At 43.2% G+C, this 23,583-nt stretch overlaps 1 protein-coding gene across 1 annotated transcript in view; it reads left to right on the top strand.

The window, feature by feature from the left end:
• Positions 1 to 2,166: 2,166 nt before the first annotated feature.
• shisa8b (shisa family member 8b) overlaps positions 2,167 to 23,583 on the top strand; it is a gene marked incomplete at its 5' end in the record, with an annotated part of 30,666 nt that continues 9,249 nt past the window's right edge. Inside the window, 3 exons of the mRNA XM_080790024.1 lie at positions 2,167 to 2,414; positions 9,407 to 10,210; positions 23,369 to 23,496. Coding sequence (XP_080646150.1) covers positions 2,167 to 2,414; positions 9,407 to 10,210; positions 23,369 to 23,496 — 1,180 coding nt within the window. The remainder of the gene's footprint in view (positions 2,415 to 9,406; positions 10,211 to 23,368; positions 23,497 to 23,583) is intronic.

The raw sequence follows: 23,583 nt of genomic DNA, 5'->3' as shown, positions 1-23,583 counted from the left end.
TACTACATGAAAACACAGACCTATACATTATGATAGGAACTATACTGCACATGAAAACACAGACCTATACATTATGATAGGAACTATACTACATGAAAACACAGACCTATACATTATGATAGGAACTATACTACATGAAAACACAGACCTATACATTATGATAGGAACTATACTACATGAAAACACAGACCTAGTATACATTATGATAGGAACTATACTGCACATGAAAACACAGACCTATACATTATGATAGGAACTATACTACATGAAAACACAGACCTATACATTATGATAGGAACTATACTGCACATGAAAACACAGACCTATACATTACGATAGGAACTATACTACATGAAAACACAGACCTATACATTATGATAGGAACTATACTGCACATGAAAACACAGACCTATACATTATGATAGGAACTATACTACATGAAAACACAGACCTATACATTATGATAGGAACTATACTGCACATGAAAACACAGACCTATACATTATGATAGGAACTATACTACATGAAAACACAGACCTATACATTATGATAGGAACTATACTACATGAAAACACAGACCTATACATTATGATAGGAACTATACTACACATGAAAACACAGACCTATACATTATGATAGGAACTATACTGCACATGAAAACACAGACCTATACATTATGATAGGAACTATACTGCACATGAAAACACAGACCTATACATTATGATAGGAACTATACTACATGAAAACACAGACCTATACATTATGATAGGAACTATACTGCATGAAAACACAGACCTATACATTATGATAGGAACTATACTACATGAAAACACAGACCTATACATTATGATAGGAACTATACTACATGAAAACACAGACCTATACATTATGATAGGAACTATACTACATGAAAACACAGACCTATACATTATGATAGGAACTATACTGCACATGAAAACACAGACCTATACATTATGATAGGAACTATACTACATGAAAACACAGACCTATACATTATGATAGGAACTATACTGCACATGAAAACACAGACCTATACATTATGATAGGAACTATACTACATGAAAACACAGACCTATACATTATGATAGGAACTATACTACATGAAAACACAGACCTATACATTATGATAGGAACTATACTACATGAAAACACAGACCTATACATTATGATAGGAACTATACTACATGAAAACACAGACCTATACATTATGATAGGAACTATACTACATGAAAACACAGACCTATACATTATGATAGGAACTATACTACATGAAAACACAGACCTATACATTATGATAGGAACTATACTACACATGAAAACACAGACCTATACATTATGATAGGAACTATACTACATGAAAACACAGACCTATACATTATGATAGGAACTATACTGCACATGAAAACACAGACCTATACATTATCATAGGAACTATACTGCACATGAAAACACAGACCTATACAAACACAAATAGACGTCCCATCATTATGTCTGGGTGACAAAACAGCCTATAACCAGTGTTTGATGGACTGGCGATGGGAATCAATCAACGTCCTGTTTGTAGAGTGGGTCAGACTAGACAGAGGACTGCTGTCCCCCAGGATATGACCTCCTCCTAATACTGTGACCCCCCCCCACTTCCCTTCACACGCACACGTTCCCACTCTCTCTCTCTCTCTCTCACACGCACGCAGGCAGGCAGGCAGGCAGGCAGGAAGCAAGGCAGGCAGGCAGGAAGCAAGGCAGGCAGGCAGGCAGGCACGCACGCACGCACACACACGCACGCACCGTGCACGCACGCACACGCGCGCGCGCACACACACACACACACACACACACACACACACACACACACACACACACATACACACAACTCTACTTACTACTCACAGAGGTATCTTAATTTCAGTCAGAACAGAAATGCACCTGCAGGTGCAAACACTGCCCACACCATCATCTCTTGTTCAATGTTTTTCAGTTCCTGATATATGGTGACGTAACCGTGACCTTAACCGTGTGTCTGACCTTGACCTTTTGAAAGCCAAATGTTAATCATCCCTTCGGGGCAGGATACTGATCGATCCCATCAAGTTTCATGAGAATCCAGCCATTTGTTCCAGAGTTATTTTGCCAACAGACAGACAGATGGACAGGACTAATTACACTATCCTGCTATGCACCAGGAAGCAGTGGGGTCGGGTGCGCTGCCAGACTGGTGGCAGTGACACTGGAGTGTTTGGACGGACCAGGCCCGGGCAGCAGAGGCTGGCTTTGGGGACGTGTAACGTCACTACACTGGTGGGGAAGGAACCGGACCTGGTGCGGGAGGCTGACTTGGTGGGGCTCACCTCCACACACAGTAAGGATTCTGGAACCAAACTCTTGGACAAGGGGTAAACCTTGTTCTTTTCTGGAGTTGGTGGACAAGAGGGTCGCTTCCCTTAGGGTTGGAGGGGGAATACTCTGACTGTTGTTTGTGCGTACGCACCGAACAAGAGTACAGAGTATCCGGCCTCCCTTCATGGATACCCTACATGGGGTCCTGAATGGGGCACATGTGGGGGATTCCATAGTCTTACTGGGGGACTTTAATGCACACGTGGGCAATGACAGAGAAAGATATTTTGTAATCTTGGACACACCCATAATTTGACCAGACAGATGAAAGGCAGAAAACTTAAGTTCCAGATCTTCTTTAGTTCTATAAGTACCATGCTCTTCCATGACTCGCAAGGTCATCCGCGTACATAAAATGATTAATTAGGGTATCACCAAATCATACATCCTGTTCTGCACCCTCCAGCTGCATTGACAGGCCGTCCATATATAAATTGAATAGGGCTGGGGATAAAATCCCCCCCTGCCTGACACCATTACCCACCCGAAAAGGGGTGGATAATGTGCTCCCCCATTTTACTTTCATTTTCTGGTTAGCATACCAGTAAACAATAATGCGAAATGAAATAGAAGAGTCGAGTAGACTCTAGTAATGTGTAAAGTAAAGAGGAGAAGAGAAGAGAAATATCCAAATTATGTGGTAAAGTATGCCATCAACAAGTACAGTGCTTCAGTGACCCCCTTTTAAAGGTGAACAGGTAATGCCTTTATTTATTTGTAATGTTGCTAGTCATGAGAAATCTTAGCATAGGAGTTTTTCTCCTCAACATTGAGGTCAAAGGTCACTCCCCCTCCTCCCCTACACTGATTTCCCAGGACCCCCAGAGGGGAGCAGCATCAAAGCCTTGCCTGGATCCCCTCATTAGGGCATAGTCTCTGATCATGCCCTGCTGGTGCACCAATGCTTTTAGTGGAGAACTAGCTCACTATTCCATACACATATGCATGCTGTACGCCCACGCTTGCATACATTCAAGTATGCATACTGTAGAGCATGTACAGACAATCACACATAAAAGTAGCATTCAAATTATACTAGTAGTCAATTCGCAGTATAGTAGTTAAAGGAGCCACATTCTGTATATTACCGATGGGAGTTCTTCTCTAATTATCCCTTGTTCTCACATCTTATCCTCCACTTATTTCTATTCTCTCCTCCAACACCCCCTTCACTCCTCTCATTACCTCTCACCAACATCCTCCAAGAGCCCTGTGGTCGTAAAATGACGACAGTCACGTGAGTAATATATAATCATACATGATTCAATCATAAATAATTAACACCCTCAAATAAGACTGATCCACATCAAGACACGCACCAAACCGCCATTCAAGAATCAATCATTCCTACGTGAAAGTGAAAGAACAGGACTGAGAAGTGGAGAGGAAAGCGGAGAGATGGCAAAATGCAAAAAATAACACAGAAGAACAACAGTGCAGCAGTATATAGTCACACTTGGAGCCAAATTATGAATATTCTAAGACTAAAATCTAACGTCATCTGATACAAAGTAAAAGATTAAATATTCAACGTGTTGAATATTATTTGGGGGGGAATACCAGCAGGCGTTTTAGTGAATCTAGTTCAGGCACAACATTAATACCGTGGTCCGTGGGATTATTCCTCACCACACATATTTCTGTGTGTTGTCACTGCTGTTCCCCGCAGGGAGGACGTAGAGCCGTAGACGTAGAGCACTCTTTGCTTCAATCAGATCACATGCGCAACGCATGCATGTATAGCCTAAGGACAATATACCCATATGTGTCAAAGCCACACACTGTAATACTAACATTGAGATCCCTGTCTCTCAGTTAGTTGGGCTTCTTTCTTTCCCTCTGCTCCAGATTTTAATCTATCGTTCTAATCTGAACACACCATCCATCTCCATCCCTACCCTGTCATACGGTATGCCTCTCCCAAACTGATTTTGTCGCCTAGCGCCAGTGCCAAGTGCCACTGTAAAGTGCAGTTGTAAATTTGGTAAATTAAATATTATTTGAGGTAGAAACTGAGCTACACTTCCTAACCACTTGCCCACTGTACAAAGACATCAAAGACACATAGAGTACTTCCCACAGATTACAATCACATGACAAAACAAATGACAAACACCTTTCATATCTGCTGGGTAAAGTACAACAATGTGCAAACACAGCTGCAGGATTTGTGAGATGTTGTGACAGGGCAATGGTGTCTAATTGTGTATTCCTGCATTGTTGGCACAAGTGACGTGGGGACATTTGCCCCAAATATTTTATAAATAAATTGTTTCAAAAGTGGAGAGAGAGAGAGAAAACAGCATATGAAAGCATGTTCCCATTGGCTCATGCTTTCATATGCAGTTTTAAACAAATAACCTAATGACCATCATTAAAATGATCAACAGTCAAGATATGTCACAGGGCATGAGGAGACATTTTGCCAAGATGATTATGATGGCAGCAGTACGTGAACATATGGACACCTCTCGTTTCCATCATGTGATGTTTTGGTAAGCAGAGAACTTTTGTTAATTATATCACATAAGGCTGCTAGATTTTAAGCTCACACACTTAATGCAGGAGTATGTGTCACTAGAAAAGCGTTCTGTGAGTCTTCTGATCTCCGCCACGAAGGAATGCGCCTACGGCCGGGCGCATGCCGTTTCTTAAAAGGTGATATCAGCCGGCATTCTGATTGGTTCTGATTGGTTTTATTAATGAATAAATTAATAAATATAATCGGTCTTTCCCAGTTCAGCATGTCTCCTTCTTCACATCCTTTCTCTGACCCTCTCTCCCTTTCTATCTGACGTCAGTAGTCAGCTGTTGCTTGTCCTTTCTTAGCCCCCTTCTCCCTTTTGTCCCCATCTCACTGCCCTATATCTGCCCCTTTCTTCTCATTCCCCTACTGTGCTTATAGTGCTTTTATCCAGTTGCCCCCTCTCACACATAAGCCAACCTGTCTAGAACACGTTTTGCAGACATGAACTGTATTATGGATGCTTTCCAGACTTTAAACGGAGGGGCTGTACGCACTGTATGAACGCAACATTCCGGCTCAGTAGGATCGGACATGGCACAGACTGGCAGGACCCTTGAGTTAAGTCAGGGTACTGTCCGATTTGGCTCTAACCGCTATACGTGTGAATGGACGTGGTGCTTGTCCAGTAAATTTACATCCAGCACGTGGAAGTGTTGATGACGCTCTTATTGTCGACGGGTGGAGCTCCCCTCTGGAACGGACATTATCCTCTTGCATGCAATGTGTGAAAGGCCAATATTGGACAATGTCTCGACCTGATTCCATGGACATTTTCCAGTGTTTTAATGAGGAAGGGGCCCCGGCTTATGTCTGTATGTCCCCTCAAAAGTAGACCAATCACAGTTCATTCCGCCTGGTGAAAATAGTTGGAAATAACAGAGTTTGAAAGTTGTTGCGAATGCAGTGAGCACTTACTATGAGACCTAGCAGATCATGTCTGTGTGTGTGTCTGTCTGTCTGTCTGTCTGTCTGTCTGTCTGTCTGTCTGTCTGTCTGTCTGTCTGTCCCGCTTTTGTGCCCATATATGGAGCTGAGTGATTACGTCACCATGACTCAGCCATAACCATATAAGGAGTCCCCAAAGCAGCTATACGTCCAAAACCCAAATATGTACGAGCTGCGTTCGCTTCCCGCGTTTGCGCGTCTTACTGGTGTTATTATCGGAAAGCGAAGCCATCGTACACGTATCTTACTGTCCAATATGTGTGATGCCACAAGAATCAACTGAATATGAAGAAACACTGACTGCGTTGCTATAGACTGAGTGCAACATAAAGGGGGGATTTAGTGAGAGACGATTAACTAAATAGAAAATAAAAGCCCTTGTCAATCTTGCTTATGATTCCATTAAAAATCTCACATCTTCTTATTGTAGTATACTTGGAGAAAAGCAGTTATAATTGCCCATGGCAATCCGTTTGTGTTTGTGTCTGTGCGTGTATGTACGCGTGGTCATGTGTGTGCGTGTGCATGTGTGTGTGTGTGTGTGTGTGTGTGTGTGTGTGTGTGCGCAAATGCATGTGTATATGTTTGCCAGCTCTCGTCCTGCTGTTGGCTGAGTGTATCGGAGGGTCTCCAAACAGGCTGGGATTTGGACAAAGCAAATGGAGAAAGTGAGGACTGCAGTTGGACCCCTACACCTAAGTCTTTCTGATTAATGTACACACACACACACACACACACACACACACACACACACACACACACACACACACACACACACACACACACACACACACACACACACACACACACACACACGTCACACACATGACATCCTTACACAGACATGCAGCGTTTTGCACCACAGATTTGTTTATCCACGCCTGTGGCATGAGCAACAGACTGAGGAGAGAGAGACAGTAGAGCAAACATGAGAGAGAGAGAGAGAGAGAGAGAGAGAGAGAGAGAGAGAGAGAGACAGTAGCAGAATATGTGAGCACTGTAACTGATCCAAAACTAAGGAAAACGTTAATTCGATATAGACTCAGTGAACACAGTCTTGCGATTGAGAAAGGCCAACATAGGCAGACCTGGATCCCAAGAGAAGACAGGCTATGCACCCACGGTACACAAAACGACGTAGAGACTGAGCTACACTTCCTAACCGTCTGCCCACTGTACCAAGACATCAGAGACATATACTGTCCACTGTACCAAGACATCAGATATACAGGTACTTCCCACGGATTACAATCACCCAAGGAGAGTTTGAAAACATGACTACCGGTATATGACAAAAACTCTGTTGGGTGAAGTACAACAATGTGCAAACACAGCAGCAAGATGTGTGAGCTAGCTGCTGTGACAGGAGAAGGATGTCAAATGGAACACAACCACAAATCAACGATTTACAAATCATTGTGTGTACACCGTTTATACCTACACTGTTTTACAACAAATGACCTCGGTACATAGAAATACTGTTATATAAACAGAGCAACTAACTTTAATTCAATTACATTTGAATACATCTCTGCTACTTGTCGCAAGTGTTTTTATACTATTAAGTGAATGCAAAAACATTGAAATATACTGCTGTCAACTTTCAAAAGTATAACGTCTCGCATATGGATGTATAACTATCTGACAGAAAAAATCTTTATATAGCTTCCCAAGATAGATACAGTAGTAGTCTACACCTTTATTTTATTCCTATTTATATTCAATATTTATTTGTACATTTATTTGTTTATCTTGATTGTTTTGCTCCACTTTGGCAATGTAAACGTATGTTTGATCATGCTAATAAAGCTCATTTGAATTGAATTGAATTGAGAGAGAGAGAGAGAGAGAGAGAGAGAGAGAGCTGTCCTTCCACAGTTGAAACAGTAAGAGAGAATTATGAGTTTTTACACTTCCAGAGTTGAAACAGACAGAGCAAGAGAGAATTATGTGGGGAAGAAGATGGAGTGACATACTGTATTGCAGAGACTAATGTAGTAAAAAAAGAGAAGAAAATAAAAACAAAATAAAACTATTTGACAGAAGCAAGACACTGTTTCTGTTGATTTCCCCCTTCCTCCATCCATCCCAGTCTTCCATTCCCTGTGGGGATGATGTGAGATGCAGCTGGATATGAACAACCCCCTCCCCTCAGACAGGCGGACGCACGCACGCACGCACACACACACACACACACACACACACACACACACACACACACACACACACACACACACACACACACACACACACACACACACACACACACACACACACACACACACACACACACACACACACACACACACACACACACACACACACACACACACACACACACACACACACACACACACACACACACACACACACACACACACACACACACACACACACACACACACACACACACACACACACACACACACACACACACACACACACACACACAGAGCGCACTCTCTCTCTCTCTCTCTCTCTCTCAACACATACTAGGGCAGGGGTGGAGAGTAGCAGATAGGAGGAGTACAAGAGAGGGGGGGGGGGTACTGTATATCTCATTTGTTCTATGGAGCTCCACAGCACTCACACACATACCCATTCTACCTCATTCTCTCTCTCTCTCTCTCTCTCTCTCTCTCTCTCACACACACACACACACACACACACACACACACACACACACACACACACATACAAGCATAGACTCATACACTCTGAGGCGACTTGGCAATGCGAGCGAGCACCCCTGTGGGATTATAGCTAACCTGGACCCCTCTGCGCTCATACCTGCCAAAACTTGACAGACCGACACGAGGTAACAAAACGCGCACCTTACAGGCATACAAACACAGAGAAGAAGTAACAGGGATAACGGACGGGCTACAAACTGTTTTTGCGATTGCTTGTGTCCGGTCGGAGGATGGAAAACACATGAGGATCAGAATGAAACGGATGGGGGAATCAGGAGGAAGAATGCTGCTGAGTAAAGTTTGTGGATATTTCTAGAGGGGAGCTGAACCCATGAACATTCTGGGGAACAACAACTGAGAAGGTTTTGAACTCATTGCACATCTCAGAGAGATCAAAAGGTGCATTTCTATTCGTGTGTGTCTGTTCTGTTCTGTTCTGTTCTGTTGTCATTTCTCACTATGCAGGAACAAAAAAAGTAAAATAAAGAGTAAAATACGATAGCTATATTACCACATTTCTTCAGGAAGGGACCAATTAAAGCTCACCATGCATTATATTACCATAATTCGCCACACAATACAACTCACCTCAACCGTGGCCGTTGAGCTTAGTAGTAGTTGAGCTTTAGCCCAGGTTTTTTGAACATTTTATAAATTATCTTTTATGATGATGCACATGGGTTACAGTACAATGTCTGCTGCCACTTGCCCAAATATTGACAAAACGATATAATCATCATAAATGTAAAATGAATACAGTATACAGTATTGTCATACAAATATAGTGTATATATTTTTATTGTATTTTCTGTTCTGTGTTTAGCCTTCCATCTCCCATGGCCCTCAACCTGCGCTCTAACGCCCAACTCTCAGCCTGCAGGTACAACCTGGGGCTGATGGGGTCTCGAAGCATCCCGGTGGTCACCAGCCCCCTCTCCTCCTCCAACCTCTTTCTCTTCGTCCTCTTCTCCTCCATCGTCCCCTCCATGCGGCCTGCCCTCGCCCAGGACCTCTCAGCCACCGAGACGCCGGTCCAAGACAGCTACACTCAGTCTTCATGGCCGCCCTACTCTGTGACGGCCGAGTTCGACCAGCCGGCCAACCAGACCGCAGCAGTCTCTGCCACGACGTCGGAGCCCGACGCCGTGGCAGAGACTGCTGCCCGGAACACTCCCACGCTCGCGGAGACGGGTCTGTCGACGGCCAACAGCGGGGGGGACGGCGACGATGAGGACAGCCCCCCGTCGACCGGGACACGTTGCATGGGCTACTACGACGTGATGGGCCAGTGGGACCCGTCGTTCAACTGCAACGCCGGACTCTTCCTATACTGCTGTGGCACGTGCTTCTACCGCTTCTGCTGCCAGTTCCGCACGCAGCGCCTGGACCAGAACATCTGCTCCAACTACGACTCACCCATCTGGGCCAACACCGGCAAGCCTGTGGCCACCATCACTGAGGGCCAGGCTGACCAGGACCGAGACCGCACGCACCTGGTGGTCTATATTATCTGCGGCGTGGTGGCCGTCATGGTGCTGGCTGGCATCTTCGCCAAGCTGGGCCTCGAAAAGAGCAGGGGAGGGGGTGGAGTTGGGGGCGGAGTCGGGACGGACCTCAGCAATGCCAGGTGAGTAGTAGGGGCCATGGGGGTGGGGGTCGGCTGAGTGTGTGTGCGTGTCGTGCGTGTGTGTGCGCATGCGTTTGTGTGGGTGCATGTGAGTACAGTATACCTGCATGCATTTATGGCTGTATGTGCATGTGTACATAACATATTACGTGCCCTTGCATGACACACAGTGTGCGCATGTAAGTATGTGTCCATGTGTGTGGGGGTATGAGGTACAGTAAAGATCATCCTAAAGATGATCCTGCATAAGTTCTGATAATATTTCTATTGGATGATGACCAGCACCTTGACCTTCACAATGCTCAGTGAGGGTAAAAGCAGGACAATGACATGCTGTAATTATTGTCTGAAATTAAAGTATGTTGACAGAAATAAGAAAAAGAATGGCTATTACCTGTTACATGTTCGTGTGTATGGACTGCATTCATGCATTCATCTCTCCCAAACCCAATTCATGTTCATAAATCACTTACTCATGTTTCTAATTTTCGTCTTTCTTTTCTCCATGTTTTCTTTTTTCAATGTATTTGTGTTATTTTGTATTTTATTTAATCCCTCATGTACCATTTGCTTTGTTTGTAAGCATCAGTTATATTTGAAATAAAACAACAAAAAGAATGAAACCTCGACCAAACATCTCTCTACTAGGATTTGTTTTAACTTGAAAGGGAAGGACTGTGCTAGTCTGAAATAATTCCATTTTAAAAGATTATTCTCTCCTGAGATATTGACTTATTAAAACTAAGTCAAGGGTGTGTGATATGATGAAGACAAGTAAAAAGCCAATACGAAGTACCTCAATGAAAACACAAACTTGTTCTGGGCCAGCATTAGTTTCGTCTTGCTTCCTGTAGCTACAAAAAGCAGATAGACAGGCATTGGAAATGAAAACAATCCTCTACAGAAAAGAAAAGTAATGAGCCGTCATTACTTATACATTGACAAATGTAATATTCAATCCCCGTGTCCCTCTCGCCTTGCTATCACACAGGCATACGTACGCATGCATGTATGTGTGCATGCATGCAAGCACGTCCACACGCACATACTGTAAGCAGGCATATAGCTTCTACACACACACACACACACTCACAGGCGCACGCACGCATGCACGCACGCACGCATGCACGCACACACAGTGCACGCACCCATGTACATACAGTATGAACACACTATTCACTTCACATGCACATACTGACACAAACGCATCCACATGCCCCTGCAAGCTGCAACATTATCGTGCTGCAGGTTAAATAGCTATCAGGTTAAATATGAGGTCCAGGGTTAAATCTGCTTCCCTTAGGAAATCATTACCACAAATGTACATGCAGCATGAACTGTAGTCAAACCTCTTTTAATCGTTCATTATCCCTCCGTCGCTCTCTCTGCCTTCCCCCATCTTCCTCTCAACCCGGCTCTTCTTAAAGGTTTATTCCAGAGTTCTTGCATGTTGTAGCTTATTTACCGTATTATGACTTTTGACACACACTTGACACACAAAATAGTCCCTGACAAAAGATTGATGACTCAGTGCTGTTTAACCAATATGACTCAGTTATTCAGGTAAGTTTGGTAATAATGACAAACAAAATCAAAATAAATCCACTAGCAGAAAAATGGTCTATGTTCATGATCAAAAATATAATAAACTAGAACTGCACTCTGTCGAGTGCATACTTGCTTGTTGCACACTAGTAGGCCATACCTCCATAAATGGCTTGCAAGCAATACTTGCAAGCAGAGCGTGCAAGTACTGTCGACCGCTACAAACTGTCAAATCTCAGCTTCTCTGTGAACGTTTTAAATGTTGAATTATTAGGTTTAGCTATTTGCTACCTACCTACTTTATGCATGTAAAAAAGTAGTATTATGAAGTATGGCACAAGTTTCTATCTATAAAAGAAACACAGTTTTATCGATTTAGAATTATTCTGGATCCCTTTTTAGTTTCTCAAAGAAAAATAAATCATCGATATCCGATATCATACCGGTATATAAACTGAAATTAAATATGTTATCACGTATACAGTATAATTATTAAATTATTTATTTTAAATTGTCAATTGCTTTAAATTTACTTAATATTGGACTATAGTGATATTAATACTAAATGCCTCTGTGTATATGTGTAATTTGTAAGTTGATTAGCGGTATACTGTGGTTACTTTGCGCCACTTTTGATGCGTATGCACCGTCCCAGCATATGACGTCAGGGTAACTGGTATAACTAGCTCTCAATGATGACGTAATAAAGATGTGGATTAAAAGACCCAATGCCAGAGTGTAATTGGTTTTCGATGGTGACGTAATGACGATATATGTTTTAGTGTCGGGAGGATTAAAGGTAATGCTCCTATGTATACATGTATGTAATCTGGCACCACTGCAGTATCAGGCACAAGTAGTCATTACGTCATTTGCTGGGACGGTGCATACGCATCAAAAGTGCTGGGACAGTGCATACGCATCGAATATCGTCCTGGGCGAAACTAGTATACTTGCGCGTTCTGCTAGCGCAAGTAATAAATAAAATATCATATCACACACCATTGGCAGATAACTATTACCAGGATTAAACATTTCCTGAAGGGCAGCACCTCATTGAAACAGAAACCATCCAGAAGCATAAACACACAGATTACCCTTCCAAAGATTAAACAAACTTCAATGAGATCACTGACACAAATCCTTCGTCCGAAAATGTCTGTGTGACTAAGACCGTGTGTCCTGCGTGTGCAGCTCAAATATATCCAACAGCCACTCCAAGTGGAATGTACTTAAGACCCTTAAGAAACATACACACACCCATTTACACAGACAAACCGTACAGTACAATGAACTGTACATGTATGCAAAGGTGCCGTATGTACCTTGACTCACTACACAGTAGAACATGCTGTACACTAACATGTTTACAGACAGACACATACAGGCACACACACAAAACATGTGATTTAGTCTGCCATACAAAGCCAAAGTGCAGTAAAAATGTAACTGAAAAAAGGTTTAAAAGTGTTTCAATTGGCCAGTCAAATGGGTTATCGGCATCAGTGATATATATCACACTATAACCGTTCTTGTGGTAAATGTGTTCCCAACGGCTATAAATAAAAGGTATAAAGGTACTAGGACAGTATAGTTCAATTAACCTCAATTAACCACTATTATACTTTGTTGTATGCCAAAATAAGCAATCCTCAAGTTCTCAATACACATCAAGACACGTGAGCTTGTTGATCTGCCATTTACACACAATGTCATTAAGATATCACTGTAGGCAGCCTGTATATGGTAGAGCTCAGAACTCTCTTGGCCATACAGTGAAAGGTCAGCCTAGGGTTAGCAGAAAACACACGGACAATTAAAGGGGTCATGTGCAGAGAACCAACATGGAGAAATTAATAGCAGTCACATGATCAAAAATGTGTGCATGCACGTGCACAATGCACATGCAGTAAATGAAGGGGACCGCTCATAACTCCCACATCCTGTTTGTCCGACATACGTGGCCCGTTAAGACTAACCCCTGGCCGGTTAAGACTAACCCCTGGCCGGTTAAGACTAACCCCTGGCCGGTTAAGACTTACCCGTGGCTACTGTAGGTCTAGGGTTAAGGTTAGGTCTAGGGTTAGGGATAGGGTTAGTAATGTGCAAGTCGAAGGACCAACGCACCATTGGAACAATGAGCCATTGGACAAATAACACGGCACCATAAATTAATGTGTTACTCACGGCATGTGTAGGCTACGACACACATTGTAGCATGTGTATATGCATCAGTCTGTTTGTTTGTTGATAGGACTTTTGGCTGTAAAGTCATGTAATGGGGACATGGCCACTTATCGGTCTTGACCTTACTTATGTGGTTGTGGCCTATTGTGCAGCCAGATAAATACCCAATACCAACATGGACATATGGATTACTGCCACACACCACAAATGGGATTGCTTTTCCATTCCGCCACTCTCTCTTTCTCTCTGCCACTGTTCCTCCCTGTCTCTTCATCCGTCTCACACCCTTACTGATTCTCTCCAGGGTTTGGCTGTCACACGCCATCTCCTCTCACCTTTTACCAATGTGTGTGTTTGCATGCGTGCGTGCGTGCGTTTGTGTGTTTTTACTGGATGTATGTTTGTGATTGTTTCTGTCTGAGTGTGTGCATGCATGTGTGATGGTGGTAGAGGGCATTTTATATTCATGTTTGCTTTTCTTTCTAACGGTATGTATCCACACACACATTTGCACATGTGTGTTTAAGTGTGTGAGTTTGCACTGAAGTTTGTGTAAATGCACGTGTTTGATCTGCATCACTGTTTCATCAGAGTGAAAGCACAAAGTCTATGCAGGATGTACCAACTCTCACCCCCAAGCCCTGTTACCTTTCCCAACCTCTCTTACATTTTCGCTTCCTCATTCATTCCTGCAAATGCCCACTAACTCAATTTTTTTCAATTTTAGAGTTTTTTATTGAGCATAGAATAGGGTTATAGACAGGAAGTAATGTAGTACATATGTCATGCTTCTTTTTCTATTTTTACATACAAATACAGAGAACAGACAGGGAACAGGACAGTTCTGGTAGTACATGGACAGAGTTGTTTTTAAGTTGGTTTGGTCACAAAACTGACACTGAGACAAAACAAAAATTAGACTAAACGAAACGGAACAAGAGACAGGACGAGTAACGACCCCCCACCCTCCCACTTGGAACTTTGACGCCTTTTTCTATACATTTATTTCAATAGGGTAATTAGTAGTAATAGCCAGCAGGGATATATGAGAAGTAGAAAAGAGAGAAAAATAGACGGAAGTATAAGGAGTGGGGTTGGTGTGCGGAGTAGGAGGGGAACAACATGGTTTATAACCATTGGTCTATGGGACGATCAGCAGACTTGAGAGATTCTCCAGATAGGTTATTGTCGGACCCCAGGAGGAGGTGAATCCTCCTGGAGAGCAACGTAGATCGAATTTAATTTTTTCGAGATTCAGGAATAGCATGGTATCTTTCAGCCAATGGTCTGGTTTAGGGGGGAGTGGGGATTTCCATTCTAGGAGGATTCTCCTTCGAGCGAGTAGTGATAGAAAGGCTATACAGTTATGAACCTTTTTGTTACACTTAATATTTTTTGGAAGTACACCAAAGATTGCCACTTCAGGACAGGGGAGTAAGGATATACTAAACATTTCTGATAAGGATCGAAATATAACAGTCCAATATTGTGTTAATTGGGAGCATGACCAGAACATGTGTGTTAAGTTAGCTGGGGATATGTGGCATCTATCACACTTGTCGTCAACACTGGTATACATTCTAGCTAGTTTAGCTTTGCAGTAGTGAGAGCGGTGCAGAACTTTAAGTTGGATTAGGTTTAGCCTGGCACATGAGGTACTACTATTTACCTGAGTGAGGGCGTTACTCCACGTCTCATCTGTTATGGTTTCACCTAGTTCCCCTTCCCAGCCTGATTTGGTTGTATTAAGAGAAGTGGTCCTTAAATTAGAGATAATGTTATAAATATAAGACAGAAGGCCTTTTTTTTGCAACGGGGCATCTAAGATGGATTCAGTTCCAGATTTGGGAGAGATGTTAGGAAAAGAAGGATTATGTGACTGGGCGAAGTGGCGGATCTGGAAATATCTAAACAAATGAGAGTTAGGTAGATTGAATTTAGATGATAGTTGCCTGAAGTTAGCAAAAATGTCGTTGACGTAGAGATCCTCCAGTCTAACGAGTCCTGATCTAGACCATAGAGAGTAAGTTGGGTCTGACAGTGCGGGGGTGAACAGGTGGTTATTACGTATCGGGCTATAGGGAGAAAGTTCTCTGAGGTTGAAAGAGGATCTGAATTGGGACCATATTTTCAAGGTGTTCCTAACAATAGGGTTGGAGGTATAGCGGTTCTGGGAAATGGGTAGGTTGGATGTGATAAGAGCCAATAAAGATGTGCCCAAGCATGAACTGGCTTCGTTTTGGCACCAGTCCAAATCAGGATTGTGAACCCAACTGACCAACTTGGATATATTAGCAGCCCAGTAATAGTACTTAAAGTTGGGAAGGGCGAGTCCCCCGTCAGGTCTGGATCTTTGTAGGGTTTCTTTCTTAATTCTCTGAGATTTATCTCCCCATATAAATGATAACATGAGTTTGTCCAGATTACGGAAAAAATACACAGGTATAAATATTGGCAATGCTTGAAACAAGTACACAAAACGGGGTAGAACATTCATCTTTATACTATTCACTCTTCCCGCCAAGGATATATTCATGGTCTTCCATCTCTCTAGGTCCTGTTTAAGTTTGTCAACAAGAGGTAGTAAATTATCCGTAAACAGGGAGTTTGTAGTCTTACGGATGTGAATTCCAAGATAGCGGAAACCTATTTCTGTTACTCGAAAGGGTAGGGAATCGTTGGGTATTTGACGAGCCAGGCAATTCACTGGGAAGCACTCACTTTTATTAAAGTTTAACTTATATCCTGAAAAAGAGCCAAATCTGTTCAGGATGCCCACTAACTCAAGGGATGTGTGTGTGTGTGTGTGTGTGTGTGTGTGTGTGTGTGTGTGTGTGTGTGTGTGTGTGTGTGTGTGTGTGTGTGTGTGTGTGTGTGTGTGTGTGTGTGACATATAGGCATATACTGTACACAGACCTGCTGATATCGGACATGTCAAGTCCATATAGGGGGGGAATACAACAGACACCTATAGCATAGAGCGTGCATCCGCCTGGGTGACGGAAGACTGCTGGGCGAGCGTTGGCGCTTTGGCATGGGGGTGGGTCAGATCAACATATGGAATTAATTCTGTACTGTGTGTGTGTTTTTTTCTTTTTTTGGGGGGGGGGGGGGGGGGGGGCTTTTTCTGCCGATTGATAGGATGAAAGTAGAGGAAAATGGGGAGAGAGATGGGGGGAAGACACATGGCAAAGGTCGTCGGGATCGGGAGTCGTACCCGCGGCACGCCGTCAGGCTGGCTCAGTAGCCTATAGGTGCCATGACGGTTGAGCTAACCGTCCGGGCCGGAGTGTGTCTTGAAGACTGTACAGGGTTTGATGAGGTCAGAACCGTCAGATCAACATATGGAATGTCAGAACAGGTCAGTTCATTATATGGAGATCTAAGGGTGGCAGCGGGGGCAGTGTCTTGAGTGTACAGGGTTTGATGAGGGCCCAGGTAAGGCCGGGCCTTCATTTTTGGGCCTGCTAAGAATTCTAGTTTTCGCCGGCTGCCAGGCTGCATTAATAACTTTGGGGCAGGCCCGTCTAGAGTTTGAATGGTCTGGTATCAGTCAAAAGGGAGACATTGAAGAAGGACGGATGGGGAAGGTTCAACATATGGAATATCAGAACAGGTCAGCTCCATATATAGAGATCTAAGGGTTTGAGGTGGCCAATATTGATGACATCAGGGATCTCCATATATGAGCATTCCCATATATGGGCTTCATATTGATGACATCAGGGATCTCCATACATGATGATGTCACGTAATGTCACGAGCACGGACGGATGGACCAACTGACGGGAAATGCACGTTTTCATAGTACTGTAAATGAGACCTGCAGTCGCAATTATATTATTTATAAATGGGAGCTAGAGATAAAGTGAGAGGTACACAAAGAGACATGGAGACACTCCGCTGTTGTAGGCTACTGTACTTTTGTGCTAGTGCTGCTGAGTGATTATCATTAATTGGTATGCTGAGGGTTTGGAAACTGATAGTTACAGGGCATTAGGAAACTCCCGTCTCACAGTTACTATGACCCTAATCTGATAGGAGAGCAAAGACTATGGGCCACGATGTCACACATTGTCACAGAGTCACACATTCACGTCATTACATAACGATGAGAGTGTGCATGCAAGACACACCGCGATAATACATAGTGAAGGGTGTTTGTTAGCCAAGGATTTAAAACCGTGTAGAAAGCATTTACGGTAGTTTTTGGTGTCTGTCAAGACCCACAAAACTCTTTACACGTCTTACACTTTCTACTGTAGAGTCATGTTGAAATGTGCAGGAGAGAATCAGAGACAGATTATATACCCATGTGATCAAGGTTCAAGGAGTTTTTGCGAGCGTAGGTCGCAGTTTACTATGAAAACCTGCACCAGGCGTCTGTCACACTCAAGATACATCCGTCACACGTCCATCACACTCAAACCCTGTACACTCAAGTCATGCTCCATATATGGCCAGTACAGAATTCTTTCCATATGTTGATCTGACCTCATAAAACCCTTAGATCTTCATATACAGTATGGAGCCGACCTGTTCTGACATTCCATATGTTTATCTGACCTCATCAAATCCTGTAGTGTACACTAAAGACACGCTCCATATATAGCATGTGTCATAAGACGATCATCACCTAGATCTGCATATATGGAGCCGGCCAGCAACTCTACATCTGACCTCACGGAAACCAGATTAATAGTGTAACTCCTGCTTCTTAACTGAGCCGTATTAAAAAGCTCTGTTGTTTCAGCCCTAAAGGGCGAGGTCACGCTTCTCGCCCTCAGGCGTCTTACTGGCATTGCCATTCCATACGAATACAGAACATTTGTTTACCCAGGTACTGGTCAGGCAAAATCTAAACGTTTCATAGGAATACTCTGCAAGTGCAAAAAAGCAATTGTACCACCCACTAATATTGCACGTGCTCATAAAAAAGCAGCAGCACTAAAACAACATGAAACAGTTTGTGACAGACAGTACAGTTCATAATGCAGAGTTTATGTGTAGTCTCACAGATGGTTCAAGGTAACAGGGAAGAAGCTATTCTTCCTCCTGGTGGTGCTGGCCTTGATACTACATAGCCTCTTGCCCGAAGGGAGGGGGGACAAGGCTGTATCCAATGATCTTTTGGGCAGACTTCACCACCCGCTGGCATAGCTCCTGGCATATTTTAAATGTATTTCGCTGCCCGCTAGGTGGTAGCATAAGCACAGCTAACATGTGCCAGCATTGAGTCCCATGCTACGAGCCTCCGTTTCATTTCCGGGTTATCAGGGTGGTGGGGACTATTGTTGTGAGCAGTGATCATTAGCACATACCCCTTACCTCTCGTCAGAAACGGTTACATGTCCGTAGCCATGCGAGACAAAGTCACAAATGAAATCCGATCATAGGATGGGCGACAGCTCACCATGGACAGGGCTCAAAGCTTTAGAGATACAGGCCATTGAAAATCCTGCTTTTAATGGAGATAAATGGAGTCTGGATGTAAAAATCCCATAGCTGGTGGGGACGGAGGCATTGCATAGCAACCGGAGCAATGCTAAAAGGTAAATTGACGATCGGCGTTTTCATATATGGATTATACAGGGGTCTACAAACATGTTCGTGGTTGGCACTTGCCTACCCTAGCCTAGGGGATCCGAATATGTTCGTAGATGGCAGAAAAATAATTAATATGGCTATACTGTTTTTTGCCTCAACCGTATACATCAAGCAAGACTAGCAAAAAACGTAGTTGTAAACCATGTCTTGTTTTCATATCCTTAATAGCGAGATTTGAAGCACCACCAGTATCCTGCATGCTGACAACGTTTTGACTTGATTTAGTGATGGCATACTACGTGTTGGAAAAGTTATGGCAAAATTATTTACTGAATGATATGAAGAATTTAAGTAACAAAACATGAGTGGTATACTCGGTTTTAATAATACTAGTACAAGCTTCGTATACAGGATCAAATCATCTCCACGGTATGTCTCCCACTATTGCTATCACTATAATCCCTGGCGCGAGTTCTAGCAGCGATCCTTGCTGTGTGACATGACAAATGTGGGGAGATGACAGGAATTTCAGTGACAAACATGTCTTGGAGATACTGTACATTGTTAATAAAGTGTTGATAAAGTGATATTTCGGAACTTTGTGACGATACTGAGTGAGACAAGAGTGCATTTTGCCAAGTGGGTCAGGACTCTAAAGTAATTTGAGAGACATCAGTTCAGTCTTAAGAACAGCTCTGACAGGAGAACATCGTGTTCACTCTTACAGTACGATGAGTAGGGACTTCACAGTTGAGAATGAGAAGTAATGAATTACATTTTTATAGCGCTCAAAGCGCTTGACAATGGTTCATTCATTCATACATTGGGAGGTGAAGCGGCGAACAGTCGACGCCAGCGTCCTCACTTCCCACATTCACACACCAATGGTGGCGAGCTCACACCAACCAACTTATTGGAGGCAATGTAGGGTTCAGTGTCTTGCCCAAGGACACTTCGACATGTGGACAGGAGGAGCCGGGATTCGAACCGCAGACCCAGGGATCATTGGACGACCTGCTCTACCTCCTGAGCCACAGCCGCCCTATTACTTTTAATACTGTAATATGGTGATTTGTCCAGTCGGTGAAAGTTCTGTTATTTCAAACTAGATACTTGCTAAGTAGCCTATAGCGTTTAAAAAGTGCCACAAATCGTTTAAACTAGCAATAATTTGAGAAGAGTGTCACAATCACATTCTTAAATGGTAGACTAGGAAATAGACATGTAGCTAATTCCATATCAAGACTTTTATTGTGGCTGGTCAGATAGCTTAACCTGTGACTAAACCATCCTTTTGCATTTCCTCACATACAAATGCAGAAGCTCACTCCAACAATTAGCACACTCTGAAAACATCAGCAGCAGTTTGGTTGCAGATGTCCAATCAGAAAACGGTTTGCACAGTGAGCCAAGAGAGAGCAGAGGCCGAAGGCACCAACAACACAAAGTCAGAGATAGAGAGAGAGAGTACAAACCCTATGTTTGATGTGATGATAGATAAACAGGCTTATTATGTGTGACACCAAAAAAGCATTTAGCCAAAAACTCTTTTGCCAAAGCACTTTTGGTGTGTGTGTGTGTGTGTGTGTGTGTGTGTGTGTGTGTGTGTGTGTGTGTGTGTGTGTGTGTGCATGTTCACACATTCACACAGGTTGTATTGACTGTATTTTGCAAAAAGAAAGGCACGCGCATGTGTGCATGACCATCAACAGCGGTTGGGAGGCTGCTGTAATATATATAAATGCACATGAGTTTCGATGGCCTAACAGAGGAAGCGTTTGAATTATTGATCAAAGGAATGAATAGCATCAACACTGAATTCAACAAAGGCAACGACAGCCCCAACACGTTTATATAAAGTGATGAACATGTGTGGCTGTATTCCACGAGGAGGGAGGGTGATTAGAGTTATTATAAGGCGCTGTAGGGAGTTACATGGACTACATGTGCATGAACTGATCAATAGCTGGTACACCCCAAAACAAATTTCCTGTGAATCTTCACAGGGTTTTGAATATCAAGCTCAGTCCCACTGACTGAAATGAAGGTGCATGTACACATGTACAGTTGTACACATGTATGTGCATGTGTGCAATGCAAATACGCCAGTGGTTAGTTGTGCATATTGTGTTTTTTTCTCACACGCACGCACGCACGCACGCACGCACACACGCACACACGCACACACGCACACACGCACACACACACACACACACACACACACACACACACACACACACACACACACACGCACACACACACGCACACCTTCTGCACAATGGATGCTGCGTTTGAGAATCTAGGTAGAGGAGCTCATGATATTGTGTTGAGTGTTTATTTGCGAATGAACACGGATTGACACTGATGAAGGTTGGATAGCCAAAACGTTTGTCCTGTGATGTAGAGAATAAACCTTTTGAAAGTATATTATTGGTGAGACATAGGAAGTGCCTGGCCAGGAGTCAACCCACAGTGCCTAGTCCCTCCACGCGCCGGATGATGTTGGAAGACCCGAAACCCCGAGGACGTTGGGATACATCACTGAGGATACATCCCAGTTGCATCCTAGCGGTGTTTTTTTGTTCTGGTGTGCGACCTCTTCACCTATTCTAATTCAAATTAAAAACTATTATTAACATATACGTCTACTACACTGTCAGTGGTGCTAACTACTGCAGAAGGTCCACTTTATGCACCTGTCTTGCAGCTCATATAGGGCACAGGGGGAGCCTATGGTTTGAGTGACTATCTTGGGGGAAAATAACATGCCAACTAAAGGCCTACAACATCCAGTACAATATGTAGGAACATAGACAATAATTTAATCATAAAGTACAGAAAAAGTGGGTGTGTGTGTGTGTACCAAGGCTGTGTTTAGCATAACAAGGACTTTTTATGGGTTGAAAAACAAACACAAAGAAAACATTAAAGCTTAATAAAGCAAATGCCAGACACTAAAACTAGTACTCACACACCACCGCAGGGATTGGGGTTTGATTCTTCACTGCATCCAATCAGCATAATGTAGGTTGATTGTAGGAAGCGGAAGATTCTAGATTCATCTGTGTATAAGATAAGATAAGATGGCATAAGAACTTAAATCACAATCACAAAAGGGAAAATTCAATCACCAAAGACAGCACAAGATAAGGGCAAAAGAAAAGTAGTGTCGATTAGAATAGATAGTATGATAGAAATACATCACAAAGCAAATAAATACATACAATACAAACATACAACAACACTAGTATACATCCTCAGCAGTGTTTACAAGACAAGGAAAATACAAGAGAAGGCACAGTAAGCCTGTTTAATAGTGTACTGAGCTTAACTGTTGTGCTCCAAACAATTCTGTAGCAGTGGTTCTCAAACTATTTTGGTCCTGAGAAGGGCACCTGTATATAACTCTTTTCAAGATTTCTCTGTAGCTACTGTACCCCTGGCACTCGCAATGTCTAGTTTCACCCTCTTGCGCCGCCCTCGTCCCCTCGTGTATGTCTGCAATCATATATATAAACTGTTATGTCGGACTGGGCCATGGCTCAGTGGTCTAGGCACCTTGGCTGGCAAACCAGTCCGGCAGTGTGCCACGGGTTCGACTCCCGATCCCGACAGTCTTTACTGCATGTCTTCCCCCCCATCTCTCTCCCCATTTCCTGTCAACCTACTGTCTGTACGCTGTCCCTCCATAAAGAATATAAAATAAAGGCGAAAGCCACAAAAAAAACCATTTAAACTGTTATGTCTATGTGTGGGATGTGTTGAAATAATTATTCAAGGAGAATTGGTCTAATGACTAAATTGCTCAAGAAAATTAAATAAAAGGTACATCACAATAGTTCCCTGACTGTAGATGTTTTGTGTGTTAAACTCCACCAGGACCCTGACTGACCTGCTGAAGCAGCCTGGAGGGGACATGACCTCAGTGGATGTCATTTTGGCCAACTCCCCTACAGGAGCTGGGAGAGCCAATGGCATCTCAGCCCGGATGCTCCGTAGCCGGAGTGGTGAGTTCAGAATACAGGCATCGGTAAAACACACAGTAAAAAATGTTTAATTTAACTCTGAGTGTATAGGGGAGGGGTATTTCTGGC

This window comes from Protomyctophum bolini (genome assembly GCF_963924005.1).
Source record: "Protomyctophum bolini genome assembly, chromosome: 18".
NCBI lineage: Eukaryota > Metazoa > Chordata > Actinopteri > Myctophiformes > Myctophidae > Protomyctophum > Protomyctophum bolini.
Note: the sequence above shows the minus strand (reverse complement) of the source record. Positions and strands in the feature narration are given on the sequence as shown.